The sequence below is a fragment of the Varanus komodoensis genome, unplaced genomic scaffold (genome assembly GCF_004798865.1).
Source record: "Varanus komodoensis strain SLA01 unplaced genomic scaffold, ASM479886v1 scaffold6_2, whole genome shotgun sequence".
NCBI classification, from domain to species: Eukaryota; Metazoa; Chordata; class Lepidosauria; order Squamata; family Varanidae; genus Varanus; species Varanus komodoensis.
The window spans coordinates 22,931,247-22,955,411 of record NW_025336346.1 but is presented as its reverse complement, the minus strand read 5'-3'; the positions used below and the strand labels follow the sequence as shown (position 1 = coordinate 22,955,411).

The following is a 24,165-nucleotide window of genomic DNA, read 5'->3' as shown; positions in this document are numbered from 1 at the left end:
TTCATCCAATGTCTAACTGGCAATCAACAAAGCATAGTAATATATACAGTACTATGCTTTTGCATGATAATACAGAGATGAATTGCACTGGATGAATCTCTGTCTCATGTAATTGACAATCTCAGAGCTTCAAAATAGCATTCCTTTCAGGTTATGTCCTGTTATACATCACTATGCTGTACAGCAGGGGTCCTCAAACTTTTTGAATAGGGGGCCAGCTGAAAGACTGTGGTGACTGTTGCGGGCTGGTGAGGTGGGGGTGCTTGGGGGTGTGGGCCAGTGAGATGCAGTCGGGCGCGTGTGAGGCGGCAGTGTGGCAGTGGCTTGCTCGCTCAGAGATCTCCCAGCGAGTCCAAAATCATCTCCAAGCGAGCAAGCCACCACCTCCCTGCCCGCGCTGCAAGGAAGCGGCAAGTGCACCTATACGGGAGGAAGGTGGTGGCGGCGACGGTTTGCTCGCTCGGAGACCATCTCCGAGTGAGTGAGCCACCACCTCCCTGCCCGTGCAGCAAGCACGCGCACGGGCGGTGAATGGTGGCGCCGGCCGGATGGATGGCCATGGTGGGCCGGATCCATCCTGTGGGTCGTAGTTCAAGGACCCATGCTGTACATTGTCATGAAAAACTATGCTGATATATAAATACAATATTATGGCTACATTTACTGATTTTATTATAGTTTAATATATGTAGTATCCTAAAACTTATGGAAAGCTACATATTGGCTATGTTGCAAAGCACTGGAAGTTATAATAATATACTGGAATAAGGAAATAATTATCTTTAAACTGGCCCTGCTCAATTTAGCTACATTTTGAATGCTGTTTTCTAGATCTGTGCATTAAGCATTTGATTTTGTAAGAGCTTTATACTGCACTTATTTGAGAAAGACCTATCTTACCTGGTCCCATCTTTATCTGCTACAAAGGTTGGGGTTGCTATTAGAGGGCTTCTTAAGTCCTTTCTGATATAGATTTTTTCTGTTGAAGCAGCACAGTTGGTTGGTTTCTCACGCTGCACATCAAAAGGCTTCCTTTCGCTCTGGACAGCTAGAGATTTGAGCACAAATCATTTATTCAATGCATTATAAAAAGTTTAGATTCTTAAAAGCAGGACATTAATTTCAGTGCATTTTTAAGTTAAGGAAGTGCTTTGTACTAGGTTCCAGTTTTACCTGATAGGCTGATCACAGGGGGACAAGTATAGTTCCAACTTACAAAATGCATTCTAGAGATCTGCTCAAAATTTAGTTAAATCATCCACTTTACTTCACACCTGCACATAGGTATTTGGGGATATTGTCCATAGTCCTGTAGTCTAATGTTATCAGTATGCTGATGGCACCAAGCTCTTTTGCAGTATAATTTAATCAAAGCATTTGATTCTGAACCAGTATCTAGAAGTTGACATGGGTAAGACAGGGATGTAGAACTAATTTGAAATGGGGGCAAATATCTTTCATTAGGATCACCATGGCCCAGATGACATCAATGGGTGCAGACCCACCTGCTGATGACACGTTAGAGGCTTAGGCCACTACCACTGACATCACTGGTTCACTCCATTTTCTCTCTGTCTCTGTCCATACTAGAAGACGCATGGAGAAAAGGACAAACAGTACTGGGAGGAATGGTCAATCCTCCCACTGCCAGGGGAGTCTCTGGTCTGCATGGCACCCAGCATCCCCCTTGGACAGCAAATGTCACATGAAGCTACTCAGCCCACAATGGGAAAAGAGGTCACTCCTTTTGGCACGAGTCAAGTCTTGTGGCACCAAGTGACAACTCCATGGAGACTGGAGATAAGGGCAGGGATGACCTCTGGTGGGATTGCTCTTTTGACCTCAACCAGAAATGCTCTTTTGTTGTAGTAATGAACATTTTAAACCATTTACTATACAATCGTATACTGGGATACTCAGAAGTAAGTCTGAGTTCCAAGGAACTTGCACTTAGGTAAGAGCATACATGATGATGTCTTTGATCCATTTTCCATTCTGTTTTCAACATTTGCTGTAAAAATGATCCAAAGACTAAAGTGCAGCAAATGAAAGGTTAAGGAAATCTTGATTTGTGATGATGTAAAAATTTTAATGACAGGAATGTTTAAACATGTCTATCACTTGATTAGACAAATAAGCACTTTGTGTACTGTAGACTCACATTCCATTTTCATCCCCATCTCGAGGCATTTTTTTAGCCGACAAAACTGGCAGCGATTCCGATGGTGTTTATTGATGATACAGTCCTGGTTGCTACGGCAACTATAGGTCAGATTTTTCCTCACACTCCTTTTAAAGAAGCCTTTGCATCCCTCACAACTGACAGCACCATAGTGACGACCTTAAAAAAAAAAAAAAAAAAAAAACCGATCACCTAAGAATATACAGTGTTCTATGACAAAGACAGTGGATTTGTCAACTATTTTTGTAACACACAGGACATATTGTTCAACTGTTCTTTTGGTTTGCTTTTCAATCTTCCCACATTTTTAATAGCACTGAACTCCAGGTATATGTCATTTAGTGTGATTTTTCAGAAGAAAATAATCTTGAATCACAATATCTGCCAACGCTTTAAGAGATTTATATAATAGCACTGCCTATCCTACATCACTCTCTTACAATTAAAGTAGGATACGTTTTGTGCTTAAGCCAATCAGTGCTGTAGTAGTGGGGTGCACTATCAAATGTAGTAGTACTGATTCCAATCTCAGAGGCTTACAAGCACCCAGTGTACAGTGAGAGGATCAGCAGAGGTGATCTCCATACCTCTCTGCATTTCAGCTAGGCAGCCATTTTCAGCCCTTTATTTTCCCTCTCTGAGATTTCTTTTCCAACATCGTAGAGGCAGCCAAGATTAGTTTTTTCCCACACCAGCTGCAAGGCAGGCAGGGAAATCAGAGCAAAAATCCCAGTTCTGAGGTTGAAGTTCTGCTTTTGACCTTGGACCTAGGAATCTAAAGTATCCTATGGCTTGCTAGATACTGTCTAAGCCATAGGATTGCTCTCTGACCAGCATGAAGACTCTCAGAACAGTTAGCAATAATTAAAAGCACATGAAAAAATACAACAAACAGAGCAACCAAGGTTATGCTAGTTCCAGGTTAAATGAACAAAACATGTAAAACTCTAAAGGACATGATCCCAAATAGACATCAGAATTGAAGTTATGGGATTTTCCTTGGAGAGAACGTTCCAGAGGCAGGGTGTTACAACTGAGAAGGCCCTGGGCCATTCCATGCTGCCTCAAGTAAGGGGCTTGAGAGGTGGCCTCTGTAGAGGAAGTTAATATTGATTTCATGTGAGAGAAGGTAATAATTTCATATGCTCCCCCCAAGCCATTTAGGACCTTTAAACCAGTGGTGGAAAATGTTTGGCTCCTCAGATTTTAGACTGCATCTCTTATATTTCCTTATCATTGGCTTTGTATATAGTACGAAAAAATCCATACTATACTTATTTAGGCATTGGTTATTTCAACAGTACTATTGAAACCCACTGAGGGTGAGGGTACATACAGCACCTAATAACCAAAGTTCTCTGGGCAGTTTATAAAAGTTGACATTATATAAACAATAACTCTATGCTAGATTCTAGATTTCATGCTTGTGTACAAACTTTACAGATGTTTAGAAAGCAGACAATTCTGAATGAACTGAGGTTTCTTCAGCTCAGGAAACAAGAAGGGATGCATATTTCAACTGTATATCTATTGTGAGCTAGGGTGATGTAAAATGAGTGTCAAAATACTAGAATTGTAAAGGGGTTGGAGCAGACTATATCCAGAATAATTCTGAAAAAACCTTCTCTAGAGAGAGTAAATAACACATTTTCTAAGGGTAGGAAACTTGACCAAAGAATATTTGGTTATGTGCATGGAGTTCAGGATGCAGAACAGCTCTTCCCCATACTTATTTAACTTCCTTTCTTCTGTGAAGCTGCAGGGTCAGGCACACCCAAATGTGGGCAGGTAATTTTTGTCATCAATCAAAGGTCTTGTATCTCTTTACCTAGGAACATGTGGCATCAGCCCTTCATAATGTTGGCTACTCTCAGGTGAATGTGGAGCAAACACACACACACTCTCTCCTCTATTCATTTCATTTCTATATGGCCTAATAGCTGAAGCTCTGGGAGGTTCATGGCAGTTCAGAAAAAGTATATAACAAAATACTAAAAAGTCTTCCAAATTCATTGAAAAAAACAAAACAAAACACCTGAAACAACATAAATGGAGAGTAGCCCTATAAAGACCACCAGGAATGGGTAACCCCTCATGTCCTTGAATGTCCATCTTTAAAGTCTTGGCATAAAAGGCTGTCTTAATACCAAAAAGATGACAAGGTTGGCACCAGGCAGGCCTCAGTGCAAAGGTCATTCCATAGATGAGGAGCCTCCATAGAGAAAGCCCTCCCTCTTATTGTTATTGTCTGAGTCTCTCTTGGAATTGGCACTTGGAGAAAGGCCCCAAATGTTGCACACGGTGCCCGGGTAGGCTGTAGCTGGGAGAGGTCCTCCTCTAGTAGTCTATCTTTATTCCCCAGGACACCTGTGAATTCCAGAGGGACACAGTGACATTCTTATGAAGGAAAGCTGGAGGAAACTAGAAGCAAACACTTTGTTTTGCTTGTGCTCCATCAGGGAAAGAGAGAAAGAGAAGAAATAAATAGTTGTTGAAAAAGAGAGGATGACAGGAGGGCTTTTTGGGGTTTCGGTTTTTAAATAAGGGCAAGGAAAAAAGCTGGGTTTTAAAAAATGAGTAGAGGGAGGGAGGGAGGGAGAGGCGGGGGTCCTGCCAAAACAGGTTTAGCTAGGAAAATCTTCCCTGCAACAGGCCTTGTGCAGGTGCAGAGTCCATATGTGTGATGGCGAGCCCCAAAGAAGAACTAGGAGTGACGAGGGGTACTAGAGAAGGGAGGGAGCAAAGCTTCAGAATGGCAATGTGGGAGGGTCAGAAGTGACCCATGGGAGCAGGAAGAGGAAATGGGACAGCTGAAATGAGTATGAACTGACAGAATGGGGTGAACTGTACTGATGGTAGAATTACACTGCGATTGTTGACCTGGGATTTCTGAGGGCAAATAAAACACTGCAGTTGGAAGCTGAGGACTGAGAGAGAAAGAAAAACCACTGTCATTTATCTAGGGTGGTTTAGTTGAGGTCAACATACATGAACAGCAGCTGCCAATGTATAAAGCAGGAACACAGTTGGATTGGTATTTTTGAGGGTAAAGATAATGGAAAGAAAAATACCTTAACGGCAGCAGGCTGAAAATACCAGCTTTAGCCATACCAGTGCTGGACTGGAGACCCAGAAGATCTGAGTTCTACTCTCCACTCAGTCATGAAGCTCACTGGGTGATTTTGGGTCGGTCACAGACTCTCAGCCCATCCTACCTCACAGGGCTGTTGTGAGGATGAAATGGAGCTATGGAAATTGCCTTGGCTTTCACAAGAGAGGAAATAGATGGGATATAAATGCAATGTAAAAATAATAATGTAATTATTTTGTGATTGGCCTTGCTCACCACATTAGCCATTTTGCAAATGATAATGTCCTCCATGGTAGTCACTCCTTAATTCTACATGAGCCCATTGGCCCAAAACGGTTGGTGACTCGTCTTATAACATACCTGATGCTTTGTCTCCACAGACAACACAATATTCTACTACTTGTGGCCGCTGGACATCAGTTTTAGCTAACAAACGTTCCACAGAGGCAGAGTCTGTCACAATCTGAAATGAAACATTAGAATGCTTACAGTACTACAGTAGGACCCCTGTATCCATGGGGGAGAGGTTCCAAGCCACCCAGTAGATGCCTGGAACCACAGATAGCAGAGAACATGATGGGAGTTTTTTGGCCTGCTGTGCCATGGATGGGCATGGGGGGCGTTGAGCAAGAGGGTACAGACAGCCACATGGGGAATGTTCCCCTTCCTGGTCACTACTATGGGTCAGCCTGGAATGGGGCACTGCCCCTGGTGAGGGTGGGGTGGGCACCAGAATTGGGACTGGGTTGGGGTTAGGGTGAGCTCCCCCAAAACGAGCCATGCTCTGGCACATCAGGTCTTGTTTTCACAGTCAACTGCAGTTCCACTTAATTTAAACAGTGGATATGGGGCTTTTACTCAGTAAAACCTTGGATTGTGAGTAACTCGGTCTGTGAGTGTTTTGCAAGATGAGCAAAAAGTTTTTCTAAATTTTAACTTGATACAATGAGCAATGTCTTGCAGTATGAGTATTACGTGCGCTTTGCCTGCTGAGCGTCACGTCACAACTGAGTGCTGATTCTTCTCTCTCTCGCTGCAGGTTGGAGTACAGCATCGTCTCCCCCCACCTGAATGTGCCCGCAATCGTGCCTGCCTCGCCCCGAGTGCACCCGTGATCATGCCCGCCTCTCCCCAGTGCGCCCGCAATTGTGCCTGCCTCCACCCCCCAGCATGCCCGCTTCAAATTTTTGAGATAAAAAAAAATTACAGAAGGGATTAACCTTATTTACATTGAACCTTATGGGGAAATTCTCTTTGATATACAAGTGCTTTAGATTACAAGCATGTTTCTGGAACAAATTATGCTCGCAATCCAAGGTTTTACTGTATATCAAAAATGCTGTAATAGAAATGTATTATTGCAATCCAATTCACAATAGTTACCCTGGAGGATTTCTTGTTTTAACAAAGAAAATTTCCTGCCATGGTTGGGAGGGGCTACAGATGTGCCACGCACATGATAATGTCCATCAGTACCCATTAAACTGCCTTATGAGCACTGTAGCTTGATTAGAATTGTACTGAGCAACGATGCCACACAATGCCAGTCAGTCAATAAGCCAGTGCCCTGCATGCTCTTGAGGCAATTACTTAGCAGGTTGTCATGTGTACAAACCAGTGCAATTTTTCTGCTTTTCATTAGCTTGTTTTTAATTGCCATATTCAATATAATATTTTTCTCTTTGTTTGTAAAATACTAATAGATTTGCACCTCTCTACCCCTTTCCCTTTATTCTCAGTATGTGCTCATTTGTTTCCTTTGTTCATTTCCCCCCTTAAATTCCAGCTTTTCTCCTCTGAGCCTTTGTTCTTTCTTTGCTGATTTTTTCTGCTTGGTATCTCCCTTCTTCATACTTCTTTCCTTCATGCTCTTAAAAAGAACCTAAATACCCATTTCAATTATTAAAATATTAAAAACTTTGAATATTAATTTGAAAAGATTTCTTTTTCACATGCAGCACATAGTTAAATAAGGCCTTCTTGGTTACATTTCCTCTATTAGACTTAGAGGCCATCCTAGCCGTGCCCGACTTTCTCTGTGTCATTTTTGTAAGGGTGACACTTATTCATAGAGTGCTATCAGGGCATGTGCGTATGACAAAGTTTCGTAAGAAAAAAGAAATGGGCCCACAGCTCCTGTGATGATTATAGTCTAATTTCTGCAGTAGGGGAAAAATCTTCAGAAGGGAGAAAATGGAGTAAGAGGGGAGAAAGATGCATTTGCACATACTCACATTGCAACTGTAGGAAAAATTAAAAAGGGACTGGAATAACTCCCTTTTTAATTTATCCTGAAATAGGAATTTTGGTTTCTATTGTAAATATTTAAACGATGTAATAATTCCTTGGCTTAACAGCTGACCCATACACCCTTCTTTAGCTGCTCTGTTTACCTGTATTCTGCCTGGCACAATGTTATCTGTGGTGGTAAAGATCAGTTGCTTGGCATTAGAAGACTCAGGTGTAGCCAGTATCACTTTCCCTGTTCCTGTTCCATCTGGACTTGCCAATATAAATTGCTGCTTGGGTGATACCGAGGAGTCCACTGCTGTCACTATTTGGATTTTCTGCCCTGTTTGCTGATCTGTGACAATCTATAATAAAAATGGAAATATTATTTTATATTATATAATTATATAAGATTTCACAATTTGGAAGACCACTAAGAATTATAAATGATCACTTTATAAATGATATGTTTAGGTACAAAAGTCTATGGTAAAAGTGGAAAGTTTTTATGTACAGATGTTTTGAATATACAAGTTAATACCCGGAATGCAAGTCAACAGGGAATCTTCTCAGTACATGCACCACCCAACCAGTGCACACACAAGGCAAGGAAGATCTGACAAGATGCATACGCAAAATATTAGGAATATACTTTACACTAATAAGGAAACAATATCTGCCAATTCTAATGTAAGAAATAGCTCTCTGGGATTAAAAATATGCTCCATGCCCCTATACTCATAAAAAGAACTATGCAATAAAACAGAACTGATTTTTTTCTATATATTAAAATATCTACTAAAATAAATTTGCTTTATGATTGCAAAGAAATCTAAGAAATGTTAACATCAGCACACACAAAGAAAAGGCAGAAAATATAAATTACATTTACAAAATAACCCTTCTACCTGAATGCGCTGTGGTGAAGCTACAGATGAATCTGTGGAGATGATCTGGATGCGTTGGGAAGGGCTGGTCATCACTGGAGATTCAGATAATGTTGTCTGTACAGTTTGTACCTATATTGAAGCATGTAAAAATGGATTTCATGTATGACAAACAACACAGTGAATATTATTTTATATCAAATGCTGTGCCCTTTCAACTGAATGTGCCCCCCAAAACAATTAAGTAACACCACCACTTCTGAAGGAATACCACCTCCTCTAATATGGTAATGGGCCATGAAAGTTGATGCTCTTATTTAGGACTTTGGAAGTATCAATAAGCATTCAACCTCAATTGTTAAGGGGACTGTATGTGTGGCAATGACTGAAGAAACCCCTATGCAAGAACCATTATGGAATAATACTGGCTGCATGGGCATATTTTTAAAAAGGCATTTACATAAATTGTTGTGGGAACTTTCTATTTCTGAAATGGAATACATTGCTTTATTCTATTATAAACCACACATGCTTCCCTCTAACAGAAAACTTGGCTATCAGGTTGAAGGAATGGTTTCTACGCATTCTGCTCTGAATCTTTGCCTGCCAGCCACTTTAGTACATGAAGGTACTTACATTTATGCTACCTAATATCCTGAGCCTGAGGTCTCTGAATAGTTCACAAAATAAAGACCATACTATACAAATAATGCAATGAAATCTAAAATGCATGTTAACAGCCAGATAATAAAATCAAGAAGAAACTGCTCTAACTATCCCTATGTTAGATCCTTGCAGAAGACAACAGTGCATAGATCTAAAACCACATTTTTAATATTGAAACCTTAAAAAGCCTTTCCCCTTCTCTTAAGTGGTCCTGTTAGAGGCCTAAATAGGGCAACACTCCTACTTTTATCTTCCCATCCCCAAACCATCACTCAAATTGTTTCAACACTCCTTCACTGCAGGAAAGCAATGAGCATTTTTGGGCTGGGTGATCCTTTTAATACACAAACTAATATATATATCTGCTTACCTGTCTGCCCTGAGAACATGTAAGTCCCTACCCTTTCTGTGGGTGGCTTCTTTCCTTTGTGCCACTGGTAGTCATGGCATCACTAAGTTGGCCACTACTATTTATTAATTTATCTCATCTATATAGTACCAAATATTTTTAGAACCCCTAAGTGGTTTCTATATAAATATTAAAATCATATTTAAAATACAATTTAAAAATATTACAACACTGTAAAAGCAGAGCAGTGCAGGAACACTAACACAAAAGAGCATAAATTATTTATATGCCAGAAAACACATGAATGAATAGGTACATTTTCAGGAGGCATTTGAAACGTACCAGATTTTCTACAGCCTGAACAGCACAAGGGAGGTTTCCCCGCATATTACTATTATTAATTTAATTTTTATACTGCACATTAGTCAAGACAACTCTCTGGGCAGTTATATAGGGCACCACCACCTAGTGAGACATTCCCTGATGGCATTCTGATCATCTCGGAATGGCTAGCAAGGTCTGCTCCAATGATCTAAATAGTCAGTAAAGTATCAGTAAGAAACAAAGAAACAGAGCAAGTCAGAAGGGGTCTCCTGGGCCATCTAGTCTGACCTCTGGCACCAGCCGGCTCTGCTCACGATATGCCCATCATGTGCATGTCTAGCCTATCTTTGAACACGCTCACCGATGGGGCCTCAATGACCTCCCGTGGAAGCCCATTCCACACCCTCAGGGTCCTAACTGTCAGGAAGTGCTTCCTGGCATCCAAATGGAACCTTGGCTCCCTGAGCTTTGCTCCGTTGGAGTGCGACCTGCCCTCCTCTGCAGGGGAGAACAGGTCTCTACCCATCTCCGTGTGACACCCCCTCACATACCTGTATGTCACCAACATATCCCCTCTGAGTCTCCTCTTCTCCAGGCTGAAGAGACCCAATTCCCTCAGTCTCGCCTCATACAGCATCTCCTGTAAACCAGCCACCAACCTTGTAGCCCTACACTGCACTGACTCTAACTTGGCTATATCCTTCCTGTAATGAGGGGCCCAAAACTGAGCACAATACGCCTGTTGCGGGCACACCAGAGTTGTATAGAGTGGTAGTAATACCTCTCTCAATCTAAAAGCCACACTTCTGGCTATGCAACCAAGCGTGGTGTTCACTCTCTTAACCACCAAGAGAAGGTAGATTGATAGGTATCCTGGTCCTAAGTAGTTTAAGGCTTTGTATGACGATACCATAAACTTGAAAATGGCTCAGTAGCTAATAGGCAGCCAGCGGTGCTCTTTTAGCACAGATCTTATATGGGCATAGCTGGGTGTCCCAGTGACCAGTTGCAGCTTCTAAACTAGGCCCAAGGGCAATCCCACAAAGCATGTATTACAACAGTCTGATTATGACTGTTCACTCAGTCTAGCTTATCCCTGTCCAGGAGTAGGTATAGTTGGCACAGCACATCAACAAAGGCTGATATTGGGCATTCCAGGCCACCTGGACCTCCAGGGACAAATGTGAATCCCGAATTACTCTCAAACTACACACCTGCTCCTTCAGGGGGAACGCAAACACACGCAGGACAGGCAAACAGCCCAATTCCTGAGAACTCCCAACACATAGGGTCCCTGTCTTATTAGAATTCCATTTCCATTTTGGTTCATTAGCCTTCATCTATGCCATAACTGCATCCAGGTACTAGGTTAAAACATGCCCAGCATCTCCTAGTTCAGATCTCACGAAGAAATAGAGCTGGTTGATATCCATGTACCCCAAATCTCCAGATAACCATTCTCAATAGCTTCACATAGATATTAAACAACATTGGAACAAGATGGTACCCTCTAGCAATCCACAGTTCAATTGCCACAAGGCCATGGTACAGTCTGGAACAGACCATACAAGCACGAGTTGAAAGCAGTATATAACAGTGCATCGAACTCTCAACACATGAAAGCAATCTAACATGATACCATGGGAAATGGTATCAAGTGGTATACAAATTAGGACCTGGAATAAAATGGTGCTGTCTTGAGTCCTTAACAGGAATACATTAGAAAGGAGCCCTCCTGAGATATTCCCACACATGTCCAAATGCTTTATGATCCCTCAACTTGCAGATATTTTTAATAAATAGATGCTGCATGTCAGTTTTCACCACCAGTTTTCACCACTCACAACTCTAAACATTAAAAGATTAATGTTTTACCGATTTATATATTATATCCTGCTCTTCCTCCAACACCATCAACCAGTTTTCTTGCAGTTACATACCTACACCCTGGTATATGCATATCAATTGTCTGTGCTTTATCTGTTTCATTTTTTCCTTGTATTAATTGTACTTCTTAACACATAACTTTAATAAATCTCAATAAAAACCATGTTTTAGAGAATAAGATAATCTACAGAGTTATTACCCAGTTTCATTACAGTTTTCAGTAGGTGCTCTTGGATGCTCTGACCAACTGGCCCAATGACATAATTAGAATACTACTTCAAATATATTAAATTTTATTAACTGTTTTGTATCTCTTGTATTCAAACTTTTAGTTTCCCCATAAGTTCAGCCTAACAGTATTATCAATATCCATAAGCAGGTAATTAATTGTGCCTGTGTCCTCAGATACACTTTCCTGATGCCTTAGTGGTGCTTTCTTAAATAACACATTTGTAGATTCAAAAGCTCACATATAAATTAATAAGTTTTACAGAAAAAGGCAAATCTTCCCCTTGTATCTTTGGAATAATTCATGAAAAAACTTTATAGAACAAACACATAAGCTCTTTATAGGCTTGTTTCCCGGGCTCTGTTATTCTGAATTCAAGTTTTGCCTGCGGTTTATAGCTCATTGGCAGAAATTAAATTCAGTTTTCCTTTCCATCTCACCAGGGAGGTTGTGCAGGTCTTGAACCTTTGCTGAAATGCAGTGATTGATCAGATGAAGACTGACATACCAAAGCTTTATCTGGATATGATAGAGTTGCTTGTCATTACCAAGAAGCTGGAGCTCAAGATACAGCCTGTTTTGGATAGAACTACATTCCCCAAAGTATCAGATCTGTAGTGTAAGGATACTCCTGGATCTAGCTTTGTTCCTGAATAATCAAGAAGTGGCTGCAGCCAGTAGTACTTTCACACAGCTTCAGCTGGTACAACAATCATGCGCTTCCCTATAAAGCACAGATCTAACCCTTGCTCCTTCTAGCTTAGATTGCTACAACAAATACTGGGCTGGTAGGGGGAGACAAATATTCAGAAAAACCATCTAGGTCAAACTGTAGCAGCTAGCTCATTTTTGAGCACAACTGCTACTATCTGTATGCAGACCTACATGGTTCAGGACCAGGATACTGGAAGAAATGCCTTTTCTTGCAGGTGCTTTCATATCCACTGAAATGTCACTAGATGCTTCCCACCTTGTTGCCTATAGAGGTTTGCTAAACCTCTATAGGCAACAGGGCACGGAGTCAGGGCGTTTTCAGTTGTAAAACCAGATTGAGGAACCCCCTTTTCCAAGAAACTCAATTTGCTCTCTCTCTATTGGTGCTTTGGTATGCTGCCTCAAATCTTTTTATTTCACCATGTTTCCTTCAACACAGGTTCCTTATTGCTGTAATGTTAACAAGTGGCTACAAATTTGTCATTTAAATTTTATTATTTTCAGTTTATACTTTTATTTAATATAACCACAACGCATGCCAATAAGCTATTAACCTTAATTCAAATAATTTTTTAAAATATTGGTTAATTCCACCTCTTTTATGACATCACCATTAAAATGTTCACAGGTGCAAAATCACTTGGCTGGTATTGGAGAAATTCCAGTTTCTCTAAAGTTTCCTTCCCACAAAAGTGTATGGATTATATATGTGTTCACTGGCATAACTTTCCTCCTTGAGTGAGGAAATTGGGAAGATGAGGTGATGTCCATGCTATTGTTAGCAAATGTGCATGCCATAATTAGCATATACACAACTAATATTGTACATTCTCTTTCAATATGTCCATTTATTGTTCTTAGCAACATTAGTATTTACCAGAATATCATATTCTAAACTTTAATAATTTTACATTCAGCAGAATGTTTTTAATCTTATAATATTCTTGTTAAATGAAGAAAAATGTACCCATCCTCTTTCCACATCTCTTGCATAAGTCAGATGCATGTGGATTTTTTAATTTTTGTTAAGTATATAGAACCATTTATACAGTACATTGTATCATTTTACCTTCAGGCCATAAACCCCTGAAATTGTTTTGGCTTGTAACTTATAACTATATCCATCCCTGTACTTTCCCTCTCACATTAAATTGCCTCTGGCATTAGCTGTTTCTAATAATATTTCATATATTGCTGGAAATATATTTTCCTAGGAGAACAATCTTCTCAAAGGGGTTCAATGGCTTGTTTGTGTTTATATGTGTCAATTATTACTTTAGAAATACTGAAAAGAATTTAGATATACAAGAAATACAGAAAAAATGAAAATTTGGAAGTTTTGTGTGATAGAATCATATAAAATAATTATATAAGAAGTTCTTAGATCTTGAACTCCAGCTCTTGTCCCATACAGAAATCTCTCACCTTTCTTGTTGTTTGAAACTGTGTTCTATGTATTACTAGTGCTAGCAGGGATATATCTGGAGGTACTGTAGGTCTGTACTAACCCCACATTTTGTGATTTTCTGATCTCATTAAATGGAATTATTATTTTTCCTGAGTACTAAACTATGATAAAGTCTGATGAAGAGATATCTACCACTACCTGTTCTGCCATCCAGAACAGTATATCTTTGAATATATGAAAACAGTGAGCCAATGAAATCTGTATATTGTTCTAATCATTTTATTTATTATAAATTGATTTAATAATATTTTGCAAGTTGCATTCGGTGAGATAAATATTTTAATAAGAAATGGAACAAATAATTCTGGTGTGCAACTGTTATTTCCAACCTCAATTTAGAATGAATAGTTTAAAGAAATATAATAGTGAGACGCAAAGAAGGAGCCAAATAGAGTGGCACTGTCTTGTGAGATCCTGTCAGTAGAAGCCTGACTATATACTATCAGACAGTGCTTTATTCCCCCTGTCCCCATTCTGAATAAGAAATACTCAGGATTATTAGACTAGACACTCTTCCTGGTAAATGCAGCATCTGGTGTCTGTTTTCCTTCCCCACTTGGAAATCATGAAGAACAAAATATTTGCACACACAAACTCTTGGTGTGCACATTCACTTCTCATTTCTTGGGTCATGCTAGATCAGATGTGGGTTTTGACCTTATGGAGGCAACTATGAAAGCATATTATGACTGAAAGCAGCAGCAGGAGTTCAGACATAATGCTAAATAATTGGTTGAATATGCAGTGTGGTGTACTGGTTAAGAGCATGGATTTGAGACTCAGGAGATCTAGGTTCTAGTCCCCACTTGGCCATGGAGCCAACTGGGTGATTTTGGGCCAGTCACATACTCTCAGCCCAACCTATCTCACAGGGCTGTTGTTGTGGGGATGACACTGAGTGCAGGAGGAGGAAAATGATGTGAGCCACTTTGAGTTTGGTGTAAGAAAAAGCAGGATATAAATCTTGCATGAACCACTTCCTTCCTGTACTTCCTTTTTGTGACAAACCATAACTTGCCCAGTTTATGTGATAACAACCTACTTTTTTACATGAAAACTCAGGAAGGGGAGGAAAAGGAGGGTCTCATTCATGTAATGCTAATCTACTATTTGTGTAGTGTCTGTTAAAACCTTTCTTTGTACACAAGACAAGCCAAGGGCAAAAATGTAACTTCTAAGTCAAGCATTAAATATGACAATTTTCTAACTCATCAATATGACAAGTTATAAACCATTAATTACATATATTATAATGTAGATTAGGAGTATTTGTAGAATACTCATAATAAATAAATATTATAAGAATATTAATACTCATAATAGACCAAATAAAGTGGGCATTTATCTTCTTACTCATGGTCAAACAGAATTTTGAGAAAAAACTACCATATCCATCAATCCTTACTTTCAAAATTGCATTTCTAAACTAGTATCAATCCTACTCAGTATAACTTTCCCAGCTTAGCACATTTCAGATGTTCTGCCCTGCAACTCCCACAATCTATGACCACTGGGACTATCTTTACAGGGGAGGATGGAAGCTAAACTCCAAAACCCCTGGAGGATACTAGGTGAGGAAAGGCTGCTACAGTGCAAAGACATGTAGACTGTATGACTAATCCTGTTAAAAAACAAACAAACCTTAATGTTTATTGAAAGATAGGTTCTTTTCCTTTAAAGATAGGAAACAGTATTAGACAGCCACTCTTTCTTTCTTTTTTTAATTAAGCATATAAAAAACTGAGGGAAAAAATCCACTTGTAGTCATTCATATATAACTGGCCAGAGAGTATCACAGAACATGCACAAGATGTTCACCAGTCATTGTACAACTACCATATCTAAACTATATACAAAATGTGTTAATTAGAGTGCACAAGTTATTTCCAGCTCTTCAGCTTGGTTGGTCCTTAGGGTTGTATAATCTGCACATCTTTGAATTAAATGAAACAGACCTGCTATGTAAACAAAGAAGATATATTAATAGAGACTTGTTTCTAATGTTTTCCAGAAGGAAAGAATACTCTGAAGTTTCAAGGCACAATAGAGTACACCCCATGGAAAAAACTAAATTTTTTTGGATATTGATAGAAAGGAAATGCCAAACTATGCTACATTACATAGTAACTTGTTACAAATGATATTAATTTAAAATATTTAACCTAATAATAAAATTAACTCATTAATCTATGATTTTATACTGACATCTTATATATTGGTTATACTATAAATATTACAACTAATTAGCATCTCTTTTTATCTCACCCTTACAGGGATGAGATAAAGGTTATTCCACAGAATTTGGCAATAGATAGGTAAGCAGTTTGCTTGGTAACATATTTATTCTTAATCTATTCAGTGACAACCTGTAGTTACCCTTTTAATGTTTGTTAAGCAACCCCAACCCCCCAGTACATGACAGTTTATCAGAAAATATGAATTAGTAATTCAATTGTTGTAAAAACTACAAGATGTAAACTAAAATTCTGTATTGCCCATCATGTGAAAGATTTACAAATATTTAAAAGAGAACAAGTGCTAATTATCATTAACACCATTAATCAGAAGCCAGACTGTATATGATGAATGGCCTTTAGCAAGAAACTAGAATATTTTGTATATTAAATCATTTAAATCAGTAGCAATATTAATAATCCAATCAAAGTTAAAATTGTGTGAAATTAAATTTACTAAATAAATAATGATTAAAATGATCTATAAAGCAAAGTGAACTGACTATGCATTCCATTTTTTTTAAAAACCCATCTTCAATAACCTTTGAAGCATTTGCTTCCTGGAATCTTCAGCTTGATACTGCACGGACTGTAGTACTTACAGTGTCAAATCCTTCTGCAGCTTTATTTACATTTTTCCTCAGCAAAGATCTTTGGCCAAAAAAAAAAATCGAGGAGAATCGGAGAGGTCAGTTTTTATCTATTCCCAAACGTCTGCATCTGAACTCCATTTATAAAGATTCCAGTCATAAAACCAGACAGAATGGTTTAAAAATGCCCTCTCTATGACCCTGCTCCTCTGAAGGTCAAGTACACTATCACTCCCTGTAACCAAGGAAGCAGAATCGACGTGTTCCTGCTGTTTTGCCAGCTGCTGAAGCAGTTTGTCTAATAATACAATTAATTTCATTGGGAGAAGATGTACCCGGGTTACATAGCTTTCTCCCTCTTTGTTTTTCTGCACCTAACAACCATATCTCAATAAACTATAAGAATTTTCACGAGAAAATAATCTGTTCAGCTCTTGAATAATTTTCAGACCAGTAAAAGGAAAATGGCTTTGTTCCTTGCTGTGCATCCTTTATCTTTATAGTTCATTAAGCTAATAACACTAAAGAAACAAGGGCCTTACTACATTAGTGTGCATCAAATATTATGTACTATAATCAGTTTTATTGCTTGTAATGATAAATATATTGCATGATATGTGTTAGAAAGTTGCAAAACATAATTTTTATTCTTTGAAACTTCAAGAAATAACTTGTAAATTAACTTGACATTAATATTTCAAGGATTAGAGAGCCTTATGAACAGAGGAAAAACATTATGTGTATTCAACTTAAAAAGAGTTTTATGATAAAACACTTTCTAAAATAATTTTTAATTATATAGATTTATGCACCACTTCGTGTCATTATTGACTGGAAAAGTGGTTAACATCAATATGGCATTCTCAGTGACATGCCAGTATTATGAACAGCACTATTTTTCAGTGCTGAGATATTAAGCAAATTACTCCAGCAGTTAACAAAACAGCAGTACTATCCTTTCCAAGGAAAATCCTATTTTTGAACTTGTCCATTTCCCTTCATCTGAACCCCTTGATGGAATGATGGGTAGTACTGTCTGGAAGCTAAAAGGGGGAGAACATAGCCAAAAGTTTTTTAAATCTTGCCTTTTTTCTTACAATGAACTGAAAGCAGCTTACAAGGTTCTCCTCCTCTTCACTGTATCCTCACAACAATAACGCAGTGAGGTTAGGCTGAGAGACAATGACCAGCTCAAGGTCAACTGTGAGCTTCTTGGCTCAGTGGAGATTAGAACATGGATGTCCTGAATCCTAGTCCAACACTATAAATGCTATATCACACTGACTCTCAAAACCTAGTCATCAACTTCCCAGTGATGATTCCCCTCACCCGGTACAACTTCTCTTCCTTCAGGTTCCCTGGGGGAGTGGTAATCCATAATGCCAGTGAAAAGCCAGCCTACTGATGTACATGCTCTGTCGGCCTGCATAGTGAACTTGTGGTGGGGAGAGAAAGCCTTGGTCTCCAACTTCATATCTTAGTTTGCATGTCCAAAGGCTTTCGCTGCTATAGTAAGAAACTATTTCTTCTTCCAATTTGTCAGTACATGCCAGGAAGGTAGTGGAGTGTGGTGGCCTTAAATAGTGGCTGACTATGATTCAAAGCCAGACTATGTACACCACTTACTCGCTGGATACATGTGGGGAAACCTGCAATATTTCACTTGAAACATATCCTCAACGTCACCACACTGCAACTGGGGGCAGCAAAATCACTAGCAAGTCAGTCTTACAGGGTTAAAGGTCTTTGCAACAGTTTAATTTCCTCCCTGTTTCTTCCACTACTAATATGTTTAGAAATTACAAGTTCTAGGTGAAAGAAGCTGCTGGACTATTAAGCAAGTCAAAATATTGTTTAGCAAAGGAAGGAAGGAAGGAAGGAAGGAGGGGAGGGGAGGGGAGGGGAGGGGAGGGGAGGGAAGGATTCTAAGATAACTTATTTAGCTGGTGGGAAGACACTGTGTATGTGTGTTTTTAAAAAGATGCAAACATTATTGAACAGAAATCTGATATGAAAGCCATGAAAGCAACAAGAAGGCATTAGCTAAAGCAGGCGGCTTGGTAATGCAGATTTTGAGAAAACAAGGACCTATCAGCAAAGCCAGATCCAAACAGGAAAGACTAGTTGAAGCTGGTGGTCATTCCTGTTTAGTGAGGTCAGTTAAAAGTACTAGTTTCCCTCCTTACTAGTGCAAATATTGTAATGCAACATACATTAATTTATATCCTATAGACTGGTGGGTTTAAGGTCATCAAAATAAAATTATTTATCTATCTAGAGAGATAGTCAGATTTGCATGTAGATATTTTGCACTAGAAGTCTATTTCAAAATAACTCAGATAATTAGAAAGCTTTTCAGCAATATTGTTGCACAATCTATAGATGATAAGTATAGCACTATACATGAAAAAGTGTCATATGTACACCAAAAATCCAAATGCATAAAGCAGAAGATGGAATATTACTTAGCAGAGGAGTCACTGAAATGTGTAACAAGGAAACCAAGCTGAACATAAGTGAATAATGTCACATAAAATTCCAGTGCCAATATCCTAATTTGATGTACTCTTATGTGGAGCAGCAATCATTTAATCACACACACACACACACACACACACACACACACACACACACACCATGTTTAAAGGCCTAGGTATAAACTGTATTATTAAAGACAGTTCTCCATAAAATAGTACCATTTTACTAATTACCAGTAACAAGTAATTTTAGACAAGCATATTCAGTTTTGAGTCCACATTCCTGTGTTTCAGTTAATTCTTTAGTAAGATTTCAAGCCATGAGAACCAGCAACCCTAATACCGAACCTGCATTTACGGCCGCATGGACAGATTTGATGCCAACAGAATTTTGCTCAGAACACAATATGGATCAAGTTCATATATTGGGAAGGGGACATAGTTCAGTGGCAGAACATGTGCTTTACTTGTTTAAGGTCCTATGTTCAATTCCTGGCACCTCCAGTTAGGGATGAAGAAGAATTCTGCCTGAAACCCTAGAAAGTGCTGCTGATATTGACAAGACATGGCCAGCTGGACCAATGGTTTGAATTGTTGGGACTGTTTACATGTAACAACAGTCCATGGGTTGGCAGTAACAAGCAACAGAAAATGCTACAACAATGAACCCTATTTGCCCTCCCGCCCCCTGAGATCGGCAACAGAAGCCCTCCTCCCAGAACCCTCTGTGAAAGATATTAGGAGGATGGCCTTCTCTGCGGTGGTGCCCCGTCTATGGAATGCACTCTCCAGAGAGGTCCGCCTGGCGCCGTCATTATATGTTTTTTGGCGCCAGGTTAAGACCTTTTTATTTAATCAATATTTTAATAAGTTTTAATAATGAATTGTATTATTGTATTTTATTAATTGCAGCCAGAGTGGGTCATCAATTTATTTATGCTGTTAGCCGTCCAGAGATGTTAGTAATTGGATGGCATACAAATTTTATAAATAAATAAATAAATAAATAACCAACCAACCAACCAACCAACCCACTGGGTTATTTAGCTCCCTAACAATCTATCAGTCCAGGTGTTCAGCCTCCAGCCTCAACAACTAACAAAATGAGCAACCATCAGTTGCTGGGTAAAAGCAGAAGTGGCAAAGTATGGAAGGCAGCACACTTCTCTCCCCGGCTTGTGTATGACAACCCATGGATTACTTAAACCATGCACTGTTGTTACATGTGCACCATGTCTTTACAGGCAGTTTCTTATACTCCTAACTTGTGAATGGCCACTGCATGTTAAAGCCCTAAATCTTACATTCCTCAAATATTCTGGACTACAGTATCCACAATTCCTGACTACTCCTGTGCTGGTACAGGAGCTGCAGTTGAAAAGATCTAGGGGGCAGAAGGTTCCTTGTCTTAAAACTTTTGGACTAGGGCTCCTGAAGGATTGTCAGGACTACATAAAGCTACCCACCTACTTAATTCATCTTTTGAGGCTCAATTACCTGTGCTGACTTTGACAGTAGCTACTATGCATAGAGACTTTTCATGGTTAGCCCCAGACTGCAGAGCAGCTAGTCACCTGGAAAGTCTCTGCTTTATTCTTTTTTCTCTTTCAGAAGACAGGTAACATTATTTTGCTTCAGAAAACATTCAAGATTAGGAAATGTACATTGTGCATGAATGCTGCTTATCTGTAGTCATATTATATACATTTCACTGTAGTACACTTTAAAATGTTGGGATCGTAATTAATATGGTTTGTTGAAGCCTCTGGATATTCCAGTTTATAAAACTTGCTAATCTGTTGGGGTGACTTTTAAGGTGGAATGACATGTTTCAAATGTTTTAAATAAATGGACAAAAAATTGATTTATCAAGTACTTCCATCAACACAAAAATGAAGGTGACTTTGTAGCCACCTATTTTCAAAAGATGAAAATCTGAATGATGGTTATTGAATCTGACCTGAGAAAAACCACGACTCTTTTCATTATATGGTTGGTAAGAAGGCTCCTGGACATCACTACAACTTGAGTTTTCAAAAGCATTCGCAGGTTCTGAACCTGATTAACAAGGGGAGATTGAATACTAGAAGTCATGGGTCCTCAAACTACAGCCTGTGGGACGGAGCCGTCCCGCCATGGGCATCCATCCAGCCCATGCTGCCATTTGCCGCCTGCGCACGCACTTGCTGCACGGGCAGGGAGGTGGTGGCTCGCTCACTCGGAGATGGTCTCCGAGCAAGCAAGCTGCCGCCACTGCCTGCCTCCTGTACAGGTGCGCTTGCCACTGCCTTGTAGCGTGGGCAGAGAGGTGGTGGCTTGCTCGCTCAGAGATGGTTTTGGACTTGCTGGGAGATCTCCGAGCGAACGAGCCACTGCCGTGCGCACCCGATGCCGCCTCGCATACGCCTGATGGCACCTCACAGGCCTGTGGCCCAGGCACCCCCACCTCACCGGCCCATGACGGTCACCGCAGCCTTTCAACTGGTCCCTGTTCAAAAAGTTTGAGGACCCCTCCTATGTGGTATTCGGAACCCTCCAATTAAAAATCTGTAAAACATCTGTGCTTTTGGACTCTGAATGCATGTCAGAACTAGTTTTTCCATTTTAGAAGTAGCTATTATCAATTCTTTGTGTTGTTCACACCTCTGATTAAAGAGCCACATGATCATCACAGGTCATGTGTCCATAAGAGGACACACCACAACAGCCCTTTCATAAATCATTACCTGAGGCTCTTCTATATTCAGCCCCTAATTGCTTACCTCATTCAGTTTTCTAAAATCACTAGAGATGGTATACAAACTGATTATTCAGGTTGGATCAAATAAAAATGAAATACATATTGTACAATTCCAGCCATAACATTACAGAAGCATTTTTATAGAAGGATGAAATGTTGTGCAACCCTACAAGGCAGGTTCCAAACACATCAAGAGCAACTGCACATCACCACACCACATGATCTATTATCTCACTCAAGAAATGAACAGAACCATTCATAGCCACTCTAAGAACACAGGTCCCACAGACAGTACAAGCTTAAGGGCATAATCACGTGCATTTTCAGGCAAAAAATGTCCTACAACTTCCAGCCTTCTCCAGTCAGACATGCTGGGAAGTTTAAATCTTTTTTCTATCTAAATTTGTAAAGAACCATGCCTTAAATATCTTTAGAAACCTGGCAAATAACCCTAAAACATGTTAGTGGCTGAATTAGCACAATTGGAGGATATGAAACAGCCAAATTTGAAAACATGGACTACACTCCTCACAGCTGAGAACAAACGGATCTACTTGCATAGTTCAGATGCTAGAACCTAAAATAATAAGCAGTGTGAGCTAGAAAATTGTGTTAGTTCTCCTACACACAATAACCTAGTGGGGTAAATACCCATGATGGGTTTTTCTGTCTTATGAACCAGTTCCCATAGGGTGATTTTTTTTTTCTAACAGGCTGCTCTAGAACCCATGAAATCTTCTAAGGATTATTCAACCTATGAGGAGTTCTAGTGTTGTCTATATTTGGACAACCAATCCCACCATGGGTTGAAGCAAACAGTAGTGCTCTTCAAAGGTGGAAAAAATCCCTTCCTGCTCTTGGCAATTTCACCCATTCAGTGGAAGCAACACAGTAGTTTGGACCCTGTATACTCCTCTGTACAAATTACCTTGTTTACTCGTGCCTAAATCCCTGCTTTCAAAAGTAAGTCCTACTTCTGGAAGCTGTCAGAAACAAGTCTCTGTGGAAAAAAAATTATCTAGATCCTCCTTGGACCAATATCCATGGATGAAAGCTGCTCCACTTTGGCAGCGGGTACCACACAAAACACAGCCCGACTGAAACTTCTCATTGGTGCAGAATTGTGTACCTCCACACTTGTACAAATCTGACTAAAACAATTATTTTAAAAAGAATTACAAAACAATTGGGCAAATTTGGTGTGCTATTTTTAAAAGAGGCATTCCATCAGTTACAGTCCCTGCAATGTGCCACTTGGGCACTTCAGAGAGTCTGTCACTGGCTGCAAATTTGGAGGGGAAAAAGGAGTACAGAAGAAACCATGACAAGTAAAAAAAGATGGCTTGTGATCATGGCAGGGAGAGAAGACAAGGAAGCTTTGGTCACCTAGGTTACCAGCAGGAGGACTGAGGCAGAGAACAATTTATGCTGAGCCAGAACACCTATCAGGTGTACCATGAGTTGTTTGCACAACAAACAAACCACCATGGCTCACTGCCATAGTAAGCTGGTATGATGTACAAACCCACCCATCCATATGCTCATGCAGACCCTTCATTCAAGCTGTGCAAGCCAACATTATCACTATTCAGGCTGATGTGCCTGCATCAGGCAGTGGAATAGAAAAGGTTATTCCTGCCCTGCCCTGCCCTGCCCTGCCCTGCCCTGCCCTGCCCTGCCCTGCCCTGCCCGGAAAATCACTGCTGCCTTCTTGCCATCTCCAATGCATGCTCTGGAGAGTCCATTCGTAGCAGCAAGAGAGCAAGTGGCCAGGCCTTCTAGAGTAATGCCACCAGCTGCCACTTCTTATCATGGGCAGCTGCCACTGCCTACTCAGCTTTCTAAGCTGACCAACCAGCTGGCCGATCACTCCATCAATGGTTTACTTAAGCCTGTCCAACAACTCCTGCCTTGTCCCAGCTCTGAGGCTCCTGCTGACCAACATCCTGCAGATGTCTTGTGGCTGGGATATAAGATAAATCAGGCAGGCATGAGCAAGTGGCCAACCAGGTTGCCTGGGCACATAAATTAGAGAGAGGAAAAATGAATCAAGTAGGCAAGATGGCTGGGTGGCTCAGCAGTGGCAACAGCACTATCA

The 24,165-nt window shown here is 39.9% G+C and overlaps 1 protein-coding gene across 5 annotated transcripts in view; it reads right to left on the bottom strand.

Annotated features, from left to right (window-relative positions):
• Positions 1-24,165, bottom strand: part of NR2C2 (nuclear receptor subfamily 2 group C member 2) — a 63,688-nt gene that overhangs the window by 34,289 nt on the left and 5,234 nt on the right. For all 5 annotated transcript variants that reach the window (XR_006416690.1, XR_006416689.1, XM_044451194.1 and 2 more), the window contains 5 exons: positions 8,411-8,521; positions 7,667-7,867; positions 5,634-5,736; positions 2,162-2,341; positions 901-1,048 (listed from right to left, as the gene is read on the bottom strand). Coding sequence is in view for 3 of the 5 variants with exons in the window: in XM_044451194.1 (XP_044307129.1) it covers positions 901-1,048; positions 2,162-2,341; positions 5,634-5,736; positions 7,667-7,867; positions 8,411-8,521 (743 nt within the window). In the remaining 2 variants the exon portion in view is untranslated. The remainder of the gene's footprint in view (positions 1-900; positions 1,049-2,161; positions 2,342-5,633; positions 5,737-7,666; positions 7,868-8,410; positions 8,522-24,165) is intronic.